Source organism: Triticum aestivum, chromosome 3D (genome assembly GCF_018294505.1).
Source record: "Triticum aestivum cultivar Chinese Spring chromosome 3D, IWGSC CS RefSeq v2.1, whole genome shotgun sequence".
In the NCBI taxonomy this organism is placed as follows: Eukaryota; Viridiplantae; Streptophyta; class Magnoliopsida; order Poales; family Poaceae; genus Triticum; species Triticum aestivum.
Window position 1 is genome coordinate 479,477,820 of NC_057802.1, and position 14,840 is coordinate 479,492,659.

Consider the following 14,840-nt stretch of genomic DNA (forward strand, 5'->3'; position numbering starts at 1 on the left):
GTCTTGTCCATCACATCATTCTCCCAATGATGTGATCCCGTTATCAAGTGACAACTCATGTCTATGACTAGGAAACCATAGCCATCTTTGATCAACGAGCTAGTCCGGAAGGGGCTTACTAGGGACATGTTGTTGTCTATGTACCCACACATGTATTTGAGTTTTCGATCAATACAATTATAGCATGGATAATAAACGATTATCATGAACAAGGAAATATGATAGTAACCAATTTATTATTGCCTCTAGGTCATATTTCCAACACTTATGCCCAAATAAATATTTCAATTGTCACCCTATTCTGGGATTCAAATTTATTCCCTAAACCTTGTAGGGTTCATTCTGTTTCTCCCAAATTTCAAACAAGGGTTTCCATGTGGACATAGGGTCCTTGCCTCTCTGGGTGTATTCAAACAGAGCAAACAAGTCAACCATCAAGAAAATTCCTAGGCAATATTTAGCTAGAGGCCAACAAGCATAGGTTTTCCTAGAAAACAATTAATTCCCTGTGCAATTTTTAATCAGATTTTGGAAAAATCTAGGATGTGACACTTTGGAAATTATATTGGATGAACTTTACCTCACAAATCTCCTAGTCTAATGCAATTATGTTGCATTGATCACACACATGGACAATATAGTGTGATCCGACATAGAGCGGTCGTGTTTTATCCTTTTTGGTGAGACGCATTGATAGCCATATGTTACAAAATGAAGGGAGGGGGTGATCTAGGGGTGTGGGTGGCCTAGGGTCGGCAGTTTCACTATTATAGGGAACCACACCCCTTTTCCCCATTAAAACCACGCTTGCCGGGGCTGCATTTACACCACACACACACACACTTGCTCCTCTTTCCCACTCCAGATCTCCCCACCCTTGAGTTTTTCGCTGGTTTGGCACACCGCTGCATCGCCTTCGCCAAAATCCGTCCACTTTCGCACTCATACGAGGTATGAATCACGGATCCACCCATTCTTCTCCTCGCCGGCCCAATCTTTGACGCGTTTGATGCGTGTTGTTTTTGTGGCAGATTTTTTGCGAAATCGTGCGGAGTGGATCTGGGATAGAAGTGGTTTTAAGGGAGAATACAAGTTCATTTTCTGTCAGGTGGTGAGGAGCACTCTAATTTTTGTTATTATGATTCATCGATTTCATCTGTGTGCTCACCACGACAAGGATTTTGGGGGTTAGGGTTTGGTCGGGGAGGGGGTGTGGTGGGAGGATGCGGGATCTGACCCCACATGATGAAATTGTTGTCGATCCGGAAGCAGAGTGGCTTGGTCATCAGGTTCTAGTCTTGTAAAGGTGTGTTTGCGAATTAGTATTGTGAGGGGTGGGGTAGGAGGATGTGGGATCTGACCCCGCATGATGAAATTGTTGTCGATTGGGAAGTAGAGTGGCTCGGTCATCAAGTTCTAGTCTTGTAAAGGTGTGTTTGTGAATTTTAGAGTGAGGTGAACAGGAGACACGGGATGATGCATGTTTGTGTTGTGGTTGGGGGAAGTTCTTGGGCGGGCGGACATGCATCTTGGTATCATCTAGCCATGATTTCTATCTGGACCCCCCTCCCCCCTTGGTGACCCCCTACGATTTCCTAATCCTCAATTTATTTATTTATTTTCATCTCATTGAAGGGACATATATATGGTTTACAAGCTTTTTGATCTCACATGAATGTTTCCTACTAACATTGTCGCAGGGGGCGATAGATGATGGCAAAAAAATAAGGAAGATTCTCATCCACATAGCCCAACACCGAAGGTAATTAGTGTATGCACACAATTACTTCATCTGCATGCTTTATTCACTTGTATTTGGCAACTATTTGTGACATTACATTAATTTCTAGTTCGCTTATGTGTGTCCTATTTTACATAGATTCCATGCCAATCTCCCTGGTACACCCTAACAATTTTTATTTGCTCCTAAATTCGTGACTACACATCATATATGGCAACTTTTGTTGTCCACATATGGATTTCGTGTTACCTGTGAGACACATTTCACTTTTTTGTGGTAATTTTGCTATGAAACACAATGTCATTCTCTACATATGCATGCCTAGCAACTTCTTCCTGATTTTTTGGTTACATAGTATCTCGTGAAATTTTTGTAGTGTCCTTATATGGTATGTTTTTGCATTCTCCCATGTGTGCATATTGTACATTTATCTCGTGGCACCCCTTTGCAAAGGGGTGGCGCTTTTTTTCTCTTGAAGTGTGGATACACATTTCTTGAATGACAACTTTATTGTTCCTAAATGGATTTACATATTTTTTTGGCGTGTGGCAAGTTTTTTACTTAACACTATAGGGCCAAGCTCCACAGCCAAACTTTTCTTTCACGCCCCATGATTTTGTTGTTTTTTCACGCGCTCCCTCTACACTTTTGCATTTTCTTTGTCATTTGCAGCTACTTGATGTTGACAACTTAGACACTGGACATCAGTGACTTGAAATAATAAATATACCCCATGAACCTTTCGTTGTATCCACATGAAAAAACTAGCTCATTTATCATATGATAAAGGCAGACACTGAGGTTGATGACTCTTTGAACAATATGCACATAGTTCATGGAAATCTTTACATAATTACCATGGAAACTTATACTTATATACTAGTACTAGTTCATGCTCACATGTCATGGCAACCTTAGTAGGGCCAAGTACTAGTAGTATCAATTTTTTTTGCCCAAGTCACATGGGCTTCTTGATGACAGGGTTGTCTAGTGCTGCATTCCATGTTAACTGTATTTTTATTGCAATTTAGATGGCAACTTTATCTTGTTTCTTTGTGCAAACAATTTTTTCCTCATCTTGTTCATTTTTCACTATTGGTCTATGAATACCAGTGAACTGCATCTTCTTCTTGGGCATAAACTACATCTTCTTCCGGGGAATATAGGGATTTAAGATATGGAATGATCTCAATACGGCACCTACTAGTTCTACCAAGGTATATTATTTGTTCTTATGTTCTTATCCATATCCTCTAAGTGCACCATTCGACTATGTGCCATTTTGGAGTATGACCTTGTGTGTTTTCTTTCCCATCCTGGTATTTCTATTTTTTGGATATTGTGTGTGCAACTGCAAAAATAACCACAACACAGGGAAATTCTCACACACACCATATGGTGGTTTTATTTAGCAAAACATGACAAATTTTCCTAGCACGTGGTGTTAGAATGGAGGGAAACCTAATTGGCTTATGTTGATGGCAATCTAACACAACACTTATATATTAAAATTAGATCAAAAAACACATGTCAACTTTTAGATAACTACATGGCAACACTAGGTATCAACACATGACAACCTTTTGTTTCCTAGGTTCTCGAGGGAAATTAGAGGGGGTGAAAACCTATCACATGTGGATGGAAACACTAGACCATGATAAATAGCAGTCTTTTCCATACCCTTTTCATTTGACCCATGTTTTCATATGGAGGGGAATTATATGGAGGGTGGAAATTACCATAACCTTAGATTACAACTTCAAAGCACAAGTCATCACAATTTTCATACAAAATTCATGTTTTTTTACTTTGGGGGTAGTGGGAGGGGGATTGGTGTTGATGGATAGTTGTATCCGTGTGTCGCATGTACCGCACGGGACGTATATGCATAGGGACGTGTGGGTTCAAGGGACCCATACATGGGAGATCGACTTAAGGGAAGGTGCCTTCCCTGGTTTCCTATAAAGGAAGTCAAGGCCTTTCAAAACTAGGGTGGAGTCTGATTCATGGGGACCAGCATCACTGCTGGGGGGGGCACCGCCATATTTCACATATATAAGGTCGTCTGACACCTCAAAGAATGGCCAAGATTTACATACATTGCAATCTGCCCATAGAAGCCGCATCAATCCATGACATCCTGTCTAGATCGACCCCTAGAACTCGACGAGTTGTCTACGAACTTGCTGAAACCCTCTATGTAAATCTCGTTGTACTCTATATCAAGATTAATCCCATATAAGCATGAGTGGAGCTATTAGCCCGCTCCGGGGGCAGTGTGTCACTCAAATAACATGTGAGTCCCGTACCGCTAAGAGTCACCAAGCGAAATTATCCTCGAAAATTGCATGTGTCCTCTTCTCTTTTCTCTACAAGGATCTTCCTATGGTGATCGAGGGAGGTTGGGGGTTGTACAAATGAGAGGGAATCAGGTGGAGTGAGTGGGACAGTTATGGGGGAAAACGATGTTGTTTCAACGATGGGGCATTAGGAGAATCTGTGGTGATCTATCAACACGAGAACCCGCAACACGTCAGATGAGGGAGGAAGAGGGGGGAGGGGGCTGGGGTGTTTTTCTGAAGGACGAAGAAGCAGAAAAGGGGAAGAAACTCGTCTTGGAGTCAGGATGAACCTAGAGCTAGATTTAGATCTAGTGGCCCCGCTCTCACGCTTGCGGGTTGAAGAGTCCGGTCACAAAACTTCTCTCTATTACTCATGGCGTAGCTCGCGGCTCATTCCAGTGTGAATCATTTCTGCCGCGCGTCGTTGCGCCATGGGGACAACGAACCTATGGTTATGCAATATTTGCATCCACTAACATACCCGCTTGAAATAGAGTAACTAAAAATCGCAGGATAGGAAAAATCACATGAATTTTGATGCCATTTAATTTGCTGAATAAGAAATGTTGTTCAATTTGAGTTCTAACCTAAAACATAGGAATACTAAAGGATTACCATTGAATACCATATAATGAAATATACATGAATTCAAAACACAAGGAGGAAAAAACATAAGGTAAGACCGCATGTCTGATTTCCATCAAAGTTCCTAGGGATAGTCCAATTCATAAAAAATCTGGTGAGGCATTTCTTTATTCTGAATGATACAGTAGGAACTACTTTATACAGGTATTCAGTTCTCCAAATTCCTAACCTTTTCATTTTTTTTACCAAACATGGCCTAAAAGTTGGATAGAAAAATATTTTAACTGTTTAAAAAAGTCAGCATGACATTCATTTCATGAATATACATCATCATAAAAATGTGCTTATTTATATTTTTTGTGAAAAAGCACAATTCCATGTATTAAGTAGCACATGTCCCTACAAAAGCATCCTTAGAGAAAAAACCAAATTCTTAAGGGCGTCAAAGTGTTCCTCATGCATCCATCGACGGCATGCTGTGAAAAAAATCTTGTTGCCGGCTCTGGGCCTCCGTCTCAGTGGAGACAACACATCAAAACGCATGTGCTTGTAAAAGCACCAAGCAAGAAATCATTGATGTAGACTAGAAGATATCGACGACCACAATCTGCGTAGAAAATTGCCGCCCCGAAGAAGAAAACACCAAAGAGGACCCGTAGAATATCCCATGTCCGTCCAGACAGAGTCGGGGAACACGAACCTCACATGATCCCCGACTAGGTCAAGACTAGGCAACATCATAGGCCAGAGCTAATGCCAAAGAACCAAGATACACAACCACATTATCCGCTTCCTAGGACAACACCACAAAGACAAATCTGCAAAGAAAAAGCCAGATCATGAGAACCAGATATCAACAAACATGATCCTACACACTACTCCCAGCGACACGAAGAGGCGCCGCCGAGCGACGCGGGAATACCTTATTCCACGCTCACGCGACACCTTCGTCGACGGGAGACAAATCTAAATTTATTTCTAATACTATCACCATCGGAATGAAACCATGGAGTCCCCACCCCCTTTCATTGTCGGAGCGGTAGATGGAGGGAGAAGGGGCCCGAGCCTCGTCAGGAAGTCAGGAATATTGGCCAACAATGGCTAGATTAAGACTTCATGGGAGGAGAAGAAATAAAACGCTTCAGCATGATGGATTAGACTTGCTCCGACAGCATGCTGGCTAGTAGGAAGTTCCATACACTTCTTTATTGTTTGATGTTGTTCATGGAACCCCAATGTGCTTATTTAGGGCCAGTTCTTTTGTTGGCTACTAGAATAAGCTGCCCCTACCCAGCTTATTATAGAAGCCTAACCATTTTTTAGAAGCCTAGTAATCTTCCAGAAAGAAAATTTTGGTTGGGCTTTTAGAATAAGTTGGGTAGGGTGCAGCTTATTCTAGAAGCCCAGAAAAGCTAGTAAAAGAACTGGCCCTTATATTGACGGCCAGGGAGCTGCGGATGTGGCTCTAACCCGTCCGACATGCTAGTGGGTTTGTGTGGCTTTTTGCGAAAGAGTCTAAGGAAATACTTAAGTATAATAGGTCCTTACACAGAAAAAATAAAATTAATTTTTTTGGGGATGCCGAAGCCTTCTTCCTCCTACATCCACTGAGGGTGTCAGCGTAGCTCAATGCCACTTCTTCTAGGCCTTGGCCTCAATAGAACAAACTTGTTTAAACTCATGAGCTTGTAGGAGCAACAGTCGTCATTGATGCAACCTAGGAGACGTCGGCAGGCTTGATCTGCGAAGCAATACTCTGCCACGGAGAAGAAAATGTCGAAAAGGACCCCTAGAAACTCTGAAGATGACGAAAGCTGGTCAGACCCACCAGAAACCAAAACTGATCGCATCCCGAAAGATCCACCCGAGATATAACTCTACGTGCCCTGCATCGACGATAAGCACACCAACAAAACAGGGAATGGACTGGAAGGACATTATTCCTACACTGGAACGGCGCCGGCGCCTCACCCCCACAAACCATGGAACCCGCTAAAGAAAACCCGAGACAAATCGCCCATGCCGCCGCATGCCAGATTTGAGCATGATGTTGAGCTCATTATCGCCCAGGACCATGCACCGACGCTCTCTTCTCTGATGACCCAACCAGGTCAGGCCATTGTTTAAGATCGCCGCGCTGGATCACCAGCGCCGTCGTTGAGCATCGTTCGTCGAATACCGCATCTCGGCCACTCATCTCGATCATCGACCCACAACAGCCCATCAACTCCTCCCTATCAGGCCCCTAGAATTAGCAATCTTCCCGCCACTGCCAATGCTGCATGGACGATGCATCCTGATGGCGGCAAGAGAAGGAGAAGACGAGTGGCGGATAGGAGTTCAATTGTTCGCCTCGACCCTCTCCCACTAAGGGCAGCTGCAACGCCGACCATCGAACCGCTCGCATACGTCTGGATCGTGTGCCATCCAATGCAGAACTGTATCAGTCCGCAGGACGGTCCGGACGTACTTTTTCCCGCAAACCGGAGACAAACTCGGGAGGCTTTGCGGGCATCCAGACCGCTGCCACGTCCGCTCCTGACTGCCCTGGCGCACAAAAAAAACCGCCCACCTCTCCCGCGCTTTCCATGGAACGCCCGCGCCGCTTGCCGCGCCGCATTCATGCCAGCCCAGAACATGTCGCGATCGACATTGATGCCCCCGAATCGACCGGACGGGAAGGTGGCGCAGACGGACGCGACCTCTCGGGCGTCGCCGCTTCAATGCGGACGCGGCGTCCCGAGATACCAACTTCGGCCGCGGCGCCGCACTGAAGCGGACCGACCGCCCCTTTGCCTGGCCTGGCCGTGGCTATTTATACCATGCACCGGCGACGCACAGAGCTGCATAGAGCTGCACTCGCCACTCCGGCAGGTGAAGGACGAGCCGATGTCCCCGCCACGCAACCACGGCCTCCACATTGGCGACCGCATGAAGAAGCAGCCAGCGTCCCCCAGCGTCTCGTCCGCGTGAAGGACGAGCTGGCGTCGCCCCCGCCGCACAGCCGTTACGCATGGATTGATGGGCCCTTGGTCGCCACCACGACGCCGCCGTCGCCCGATAAAGAAGGAGTTGCCGCCTGCGATCGCGAAGGGTCGTGGCCGCATCCTCCACTACCTTGGAGGAGGCGGTTACGGCGTTGCCTCCGGCTCTCGGGCCATGGTACCCGAGGCGGAGCACGCGGCGAGGCAGCAGCTGAGGTACGACCGGTGCAATGCCGGTCGCCGCTCCGCGTTCGCCAAGACGGACGTGGCCCCGGAATGGGTCCGCAACGACCCGGACCTCGCCGCGTGGGCGCTTTACCGCTCTGTCACCACCTCAGAGACGGCCGCCAGGTGCCACCTACGCCTTGACGGCGAGGAGTGGTCGCTTAGCGACTGCTCCGCCAACGCCTGCAGGGGCAAGGCCGCCGCCAGGGCTCTACCGGCGCTGGCCAAGGCGGCCCTCCACACCACGCAACAGAAGGCGGAGCGGCTCCTCCACGAGCGGCAGGCAGCCGCCGGACAAAGCTACCGCGGCCCTTCGGCATTCCTGCGCCGCTGGAGGGACGACGATAACACGGACGGTGACGGCGGTGCGGCAGGGCATGGCAGCCCTGCTTACGAGGTGGTCGTTTGATATAGGGTTTTTAAATAGTTTTTAGTAAAAAGGGTCAAAAAAATTAGTTCGTTTATGTAAATTATACCCGAACTTTATGAAATCCATCTGGTTTGAATGAATTTTGTACGTTTAGTTTCAATAGTTGTTGAAATATATGCGGGCAACGTTGGATGGCTGCCTCCAGCATCGGTGTCCGCGGACAGGGTCCTGTCGATGAACTGACGTGCGACGAAATTTGCGGGTTGATGTTGTAGATGCCATAAGCGTTTTTTTTCTCGAACAGAAGATGGTACGGCTCTGCGCGCCTTTTCCGTGGATATGAGAGACCGCATTGCCCTTTACTGCACTGTAAACAGTCGCAGATTTGCCACAGAGAACCGGCGACTGCAGGCAGGAGGTGATATCTCCTTCGAGGCACGTACCCTGCACGCGTCGACTTATCCTCGCCTGAACTCCCGGTCCTATCTCGTCTTCTCTAATCTCTGCGGCGACACAGCTGACATGCATGACATGTCCCTTTTCGTGAGCCGATGGGTTAGCTAACTCTTTGATCGTGTGGAACGAGAACGGGCCACGCCAGTACGTAGTACATCAGCCGCGGAAAGCGAGTCGCAAGGTGCCGATAGCTTTTGCCATTCTGTAGCTATTCCACATCTCTGCACCAAAGAGTACCCAGAGTTCCCCTGTTCCAACAAGCTTCCGGCCAAAGCTTCAGGCTGTAGCGAGGTGCGTCGTATAAATACTCTAGCATCAAGTTGATTCTGCATGGACCTCCAGCTTTGGGCGCGCGTACTGGCGCCGCTCCGCAGCTGGCCAGCACGTATGTACGGTGGCCAAATGGGCGACGGGAGAGGGAGGCAGCTGCGACTGTGTGGGCAGCAGAGCTGACGAAACCCGGGGCGGAAGTAAGCAAGCAACATGCAGGGGCACAGCTAACTCGCTCGTAGCTACCCGTTCCGTTCCCCTACTTGCCTCGGAACTCGGAGCCCGTCTGGGAAGAATAGCGATGGCTCTGGAAAGCCCAACGTGCCGACGCGCCCGACACAGCCAACGCCAGGAGGCATGCCGCGCTACGGCACAGCCAGCGGCACCATTTCCTTTCCTCACGCACGCGCATGCGTCGCTCCCTCTCTCTCTCCAGTTAGTAAGGAGGGATGCTGCCTCCCGTTTCGCCACAGCTCCCTCCCCCCACGCAACTGCACTATAAAAGTTTCGCTTCCTAGGCTCGGCTGCAGGCGGTGGTGTCCGAAGCTGATCTGCGCGGCGGTGCTGCCGCTCGCGGCCGGCGCTGGAGCGGGAGGGGGAGGTACGTGCGTACTCAGGCGGGCCGCGCGCTCTTTGCTCTCGTTTCATTCGGAGCCGTCAACTTTGCTCTCGTTTCACCATGCCATCTCCAGCGATCGTACTAGCAGCGGCTTCGGCAACCTAGCGCCTTTGTTTCACCGCCGTTTCATTCATGTTCGGGGTCGGAACGGCGGGGAAATTCTTGGCGCCAGGCCGGGGTGATTATTCTTGTGTAGCACCAGCAGTAAATAAATCTTGAATCGCCTTGGTTGCTGCTTGAGCGCTTATTATATGCTGCGAGGATCCGGTGTTCCGGTAGGCTACCTTCTCGTCAGCTGAAATGCTGAATCCTTCGAAATCGTGGAACCACAAGCCAGCTTGTGCTTGCCTGCACGCGCTGTACTAGTCATAGCAGTTTCGCCTGGGGTGGCCATTGTTGGTGCGATGTGAGCTGAGCCATTCTTCTTCATATGCGCTCGAGAACCGTCAGGTTGCCGCTGAAAGCGAGCCCATGTCTTTTCCTTCAGACAGTGAGAGAAGTCATGTGTTATCATCTGTCGACTCTGTCTGATTCTTCTTTTCCATACCATACCACCCTGTCTGATTTTTCTTTTCCACACCATCCTGGGGAGGAGGGCTCTATCTGATTTCGCTTTTCCATGCCATCAGGTCGACTCTTGTCTGATTAATATCTGTCTTCCATTTGAGTAAAGTCTGGTTAGTATCTGTCAGTATGACATTTTTGTAGTGTTAAAAAAAAAGTATGACATTTTTTGTAGAACACGGAAGAGTGAGTATGAGATTAGTATATAGTGGTGTATCTGTGGGCTTCTAACAGGCCCACTAGTGCACGACAAATTCTGGGCCTAGATTCCCTCTAGATGGTCCAGGCCCAAAAATAAAAGGTAAGACATGCATTTTCACATGCATGCCTGACTTTCTCAGAAAAAAAAAGATGCATAACTGACTTTTTTTTGGCGTGTAGACTGACTTTACCTTTTGTCACCTATCTATTTTTCCACTTTTGATGACACCACCTTTGTCACCTCTCTGAATTGAAGAGCACCGTGCCGTAAGACTCCTTGTACTAATCCACCCCCCGAATTAGAAACGGCGATCTTGGCAGCAGTAGGCAGTAGCAAACGGCCACACACGGTTTACTCATATCCTTGTCTCTCACGCTAACGTTTGTAATGCTCAGTCGTCGGGCAGTGAGGCGTCTCGGCGGCGGCCGTCGTCGGCTAGCTATTGAACAAAACCAGCACGCCCCGCGAGTTCGTCTCGTATACCAGGCTTAACTCGCGGCCACTTTTGGCGGTTTGGCAGCACCCTATCCATGCAGTACGAGACGAACTATCTACTACTGTATCTATCTATCTATCTATAGCTCACCTTTTTCATTAATCACGTGAATTTATTAGCTATCTGATGCATTGATTGATGCTTATCTCTTGCATGCTGCAGGCTATAAATAGAGGGCGCGGCGCACAAGGCTGAACCACACACCACAACCCACAAGCCACAAGCAAGAGCGTACGTAGAGCGAGACCAACCACAGTGGTGAGATCGGATGGCATCGGAGATGAGCAAGGACGTGAAGTTCTCCGAGGAGGAAGTCTCCTCGCACCCGCGCGTTCTCGAAGGCGAGGAGCTGACGGTTGCGCCGGCGCGGCAGTCTTCCATCTTCGCGCTGACGCTGGACGAGCTGCAATACTCGGTGTGCGAGGCAGGGCGCAACTTTGGGTCCATGAACATGGACGAGTTCATGAGCAACATATGGAATGCCGAGGAGTTCCAAGCGGCCACCGGCGGTGGCTTGGTGGGCATGGAGGTGGCTCCTGTGGTGGGTGCTGGTGCAGGCGGAGGTGGCGCAGATGCAGGAGGAAGCAACCTAGCCCGGCAGGAGTCGTTCTCCTTGCCTCCCCCGCTGTGCCGGAAGACGGTGGAGGAGGTGTGGGCTGAGATCAACAGGGAGCCCCGCCAGGTGCATGCTCAGCCTCAGGGCGCGCGAGCCTCACAGCAGCCTCCTGTCCAGCCACCGGTTGCGGCCAACGACCGGCAGGGGACCCTAGGCGAGATGACGCTGGAGCAGTTTCTTGTCAAGGCCGGCGTGGTCCGTGGATCTGGCGCCGGCGGCCAGGCGCCTGTGCCGGTCGGCATGGTCCATGCACAGATGAACCCCGTGCAGCAGGGGCAGCAGCCTGGCCCAATGATGTACCCGATGGCACCAGCCAACGGCATGTTCCAGGTGATGGGCGACGGCATGGGGTTCGTCCCCAACGGGTACGCAGGGATGGCCGTGGTGCCGCCACCACCTCCTCCTCAAGGTGGGATGGGTATCGTGAGCCCCGGGTCCTCGGACGGGAGGAGCGCCATGACGCAGGCTGACATGATGAACTGCATGGGCGACGGAGCGATGATGGAGAACGGCGGCGCCCGGAAACGCGGCGCCCCGGAGGATCAGTCCTGCGAGAGGAGCATCGAGCGCCGCCACCGCCGCATGATCAAGAACCGTGAGTCAGCCGCACGATCGCGTGCCAGGAAGCAGGTACTTACCTTGCTGCCAAAATTGTTGTTTTTTATGCAATGCCATTTCTGTAACGGTGGTAACAATGTTGGTGACACTTGCACTCCCTGGCTTTCTAAATCCTACAGGCTTACACCGTGGAGCTTGAAGCTGAACTGAACCACCTCAAGGAGGAGAACGCTCGTCTGAAAGCTGAGGAGGTACGGAGCTGCTGACCAGTGAAAACCATGAGAAAATTCAGTTATCATATGCTTTTCAGTTCTTACCGTTACTAAACTGTTTCATTGTTTTGTTGCAGAAGACAATTCTGCTGACCAAGAAACAAATGGTATGTACATTTTACTACCATCACCTGGCAATCCTCCTACACTCGCCACCCCTTGCCAATTGCTTGTAACAATCCACTGTAATTGCTAAGTCTTTAAATAGTCAATGTGTGCATGCTGATGGAAACGCCTTGTGGCGGTGATCTTTTTTTTTACAGCTAGTGGAGAAGATGATAGAACAGTCCAAGGAGAACGTGAACGTCAAGAAGGGTGGCACCCTCTCGCGGCGCTGCGGCAGCTGCATCTGGTGAAAGGTGACCCGCCATCCAGCTTCCATAGCCGTGCTCGCAGGAGGATGAGGAGGAATTGTGGTGTTTATAGCAGTAACATTATCTTTCCGGAGCGGGGTCGTATAATAATTTACTAGTAGTACCTAAAACCATAAGGACCCAAATGTCAGTGTTTATCTGGTCAAGCAAGTGAACATTTGTTGTTGTTACTGTTTATAGGTATATGGGTTTGTCAGAACTTCAGACAGATGGAACAAAAGAAAATTAGAAATATGTTGATGTGTACTCGTGCTTTAATATGATGCGATGCAATGCATGTGGTCCATTTCTGGTGTGTGTGTGTGTGTGTGTGGAGGGGAGTCTTCGCCTTTGCTCACGGTTAGAGTTTAGTCATGTAGATGCACTTTACTGCGTCGGTGAAATTTGAGCCATTCAAATAATTTTTAAATCCAGTGAAATTTGAGCTATTCAAACACGGGATCCCGTTAGCCTTGACAGGTGGTCACCCATCACCATGCTTGGGTAGTCGATTCCCTTTCCCCTCCGCCACGGCTCGCTGCTTGAGGGTCCGGCTAGCTTTCAGTTGCGCTCCCTGGTTGGCCAACCATGACAGCTATCATCAACCTTTATGTTCTTACAGCTGTGTGTATCGGAGGCGAGGGGTGATCCTCTTTTTCTCAGAAAAATGCTCCTACACTTACCATGATTCGCCAATTGCTTGCAAGAACCTAATTGCCAAGTCTTAAAACAGTTAATGTGTGTGTGTGCGCGCTGATGGTAACAACAGGTGGTCGTGATTTTTTTTACAGCTGATGAAGAAGATGAAACCGTCAAAGGAGAACGTCAACGCCAAGAAGGGTGACGCCCTATCATGGCGCTACGGTAGCTGCATCTAGTGAACGGTGACCCGCCATTCAACTTCCATAGCCGTGCTAGTAGGAGGAGGAGGACATGAAATCTGGCTGTTTTGTGTGTTTGATGCAACTGCAGCAGCGACAATTGTGGTGTTGATAGTAGTTACCTTTTCTACTCAAAGCAGGATGATATATTAATTTACTATTGGTAACTAAAATCCATAAGGACCCATATATCAATGTTTATCTTGTCAAGCAAGTAAACTTGTGTTGTTGCTACTGTTTATAGGTGATGACGGGTTTGTCAGAAACTTCAGACAAATGGAACAAAAGAAAATTAGCAATATGTTGATGTGTACTCCGAAAGTCCCCTTCTACTTCTGAGCTTAATTATGTCCAGGATGAATATTAAATTCAAAAAAATGAAAAAGAAAACTTCAATAAATTTTGAATTTTTTTGGGTGTAAAATTTGACAAATGTTCTCGGTGCTTGCAAATTTCATCCCGAAATATCATTCGTGGAAGTCATGGCAAAAAACAGCACTCCAAAATGCTTTCGAAAATAGCATTTACGGAGTGTCGATTTTTGTTTTTTTTACCACGACTTCCAAGAATGTTATTTCAGGATAAAATTTGCAAGCATTGAGAACATTTTTCAAAGTTTGCATAAAAAAATTCAGATTTTTTTTGATTTTTTTTACTTTTTTTGATAATACTGTTCATTAGAGAGCACATGAGCTCGGGGCCATACTTTGTGTCATGTGTACTCGCGCTTTAATATGATGCAATGCTATGTGTGTGGTCCATTTTCCGGTGTATGCTGGAGTCTTTGCCTTTGCTATCTTCTGAAGAAGTGGACATGACACATGAGTTGAGTTTGGTCACGTAGGTGCACTTTGTCGCGTAAGTGAAATTTCAGCCATTCAATAGTTATTAAATCCGATGAAATTTTAGCTATTCAAATCATGAAATCCCATGAGAGTTGATAGTAGTTAGCTTTTCTTTTCGACCAAATGTCAGCGTTTATCTAGTCAAGCAAGTGAACTTGTGTTGTTGTTACTATTTATATATAGGTGATGATGCGTTTGTCAGAAATATTAGACAAATGGAACAAAAGAAAGTTAGCAATATGTTGATGTGTACTCGCGCTTTAATATGACGCGATGCTATGTGTGTGGTCTATTTCGGAGGTGTGTGTGAGACTCTTCACCTTTTATCTCTTCTCAAGAAGTGGAGACACACGAGTTGAATTTAGTCACGTGGGCGCACTTTTTGTTTCGGTGAAAGCTATTCAAATAGTTTTTAAATCCAGTGGAATTTGAGCTATTCAAATAATCGGTCACGTGGGATT

General features: G+C 47.7%; 1 protein-coding gene across 4 annotated transcripts; it reads left to right on the plus strand.

The window, feature by feature from the left end:
* The first annotated feature begins 744 nt into the window (after positions 1-744).
* On the plus strand, positions 745-12,912 carry LOC542951 (bZIP transcription factor ABI5 homolog). 4 transcript variants are annotated; one of them, XM_044497700.1, is made up of 8 exons: positions 745-951; positions 1,032-1,111; positions 1,701-1,762; positions 2,855-2,958; positions 11,017-12,100; positions 12,208-12,279; positions 12,378-12,407; positions 12,564-12,912. In XM_044497700.1, exons 5-8 carry the CDS (start codon positions 11,123-11,125, stop codon positions 12,654-12,656), a joined length of 1,173 nt encoding a protein of 390 aa, XP_044353635.1. In that variant the 5' UTR covers positions 745-951; positions 1,032-1,111; positions 1,701-1,762; positions 2,855-2,958; positions 11,017-11,122; the 3' UTR covers positions 12,657-12,912. The 4 variants fall into 4 exon arrangements, with proteins under 4 accessions (XP_044353635.1, XP_044353634.1, XP_044353636.1 ...); XM_044497699.1 differs by having other exon boundaries at positions 1,032-1,108; XM_044497701.1 differs by lacking the exons at positions 745-951; positions 1,032-1,111; positions 1,701-1,762; positions 2,855-2,958 and adding an exon at positions 9,397-9,574.
* The last annotated feature ends 1,928 nt before the right edge of the window (positions 12,913-14,840 follow it).

Coding starts and splice junctions, on each gene's coding strand:
- LOC542951 (XM_044497700.1), top strand. CDS start 11,123: ATGGCATCGGAGATGAGCAAGGACGTGAAGTTCTCCGAGGAGGAAGTC. Junction 12,101..12,207: donor GATCGCGTGCCAGGAAGCAG/GTACTTACCTTG, acceptor TAAATCCTACAG/GCTTACACCGTGGAGCTTGA. Junction 12,408..12,563: donor TGCTGACCAAGAAACAAATG/GTATGTACATTT, acceptor TTTTTTTTACAG/CTAGTGGAGAAGATGATAGA.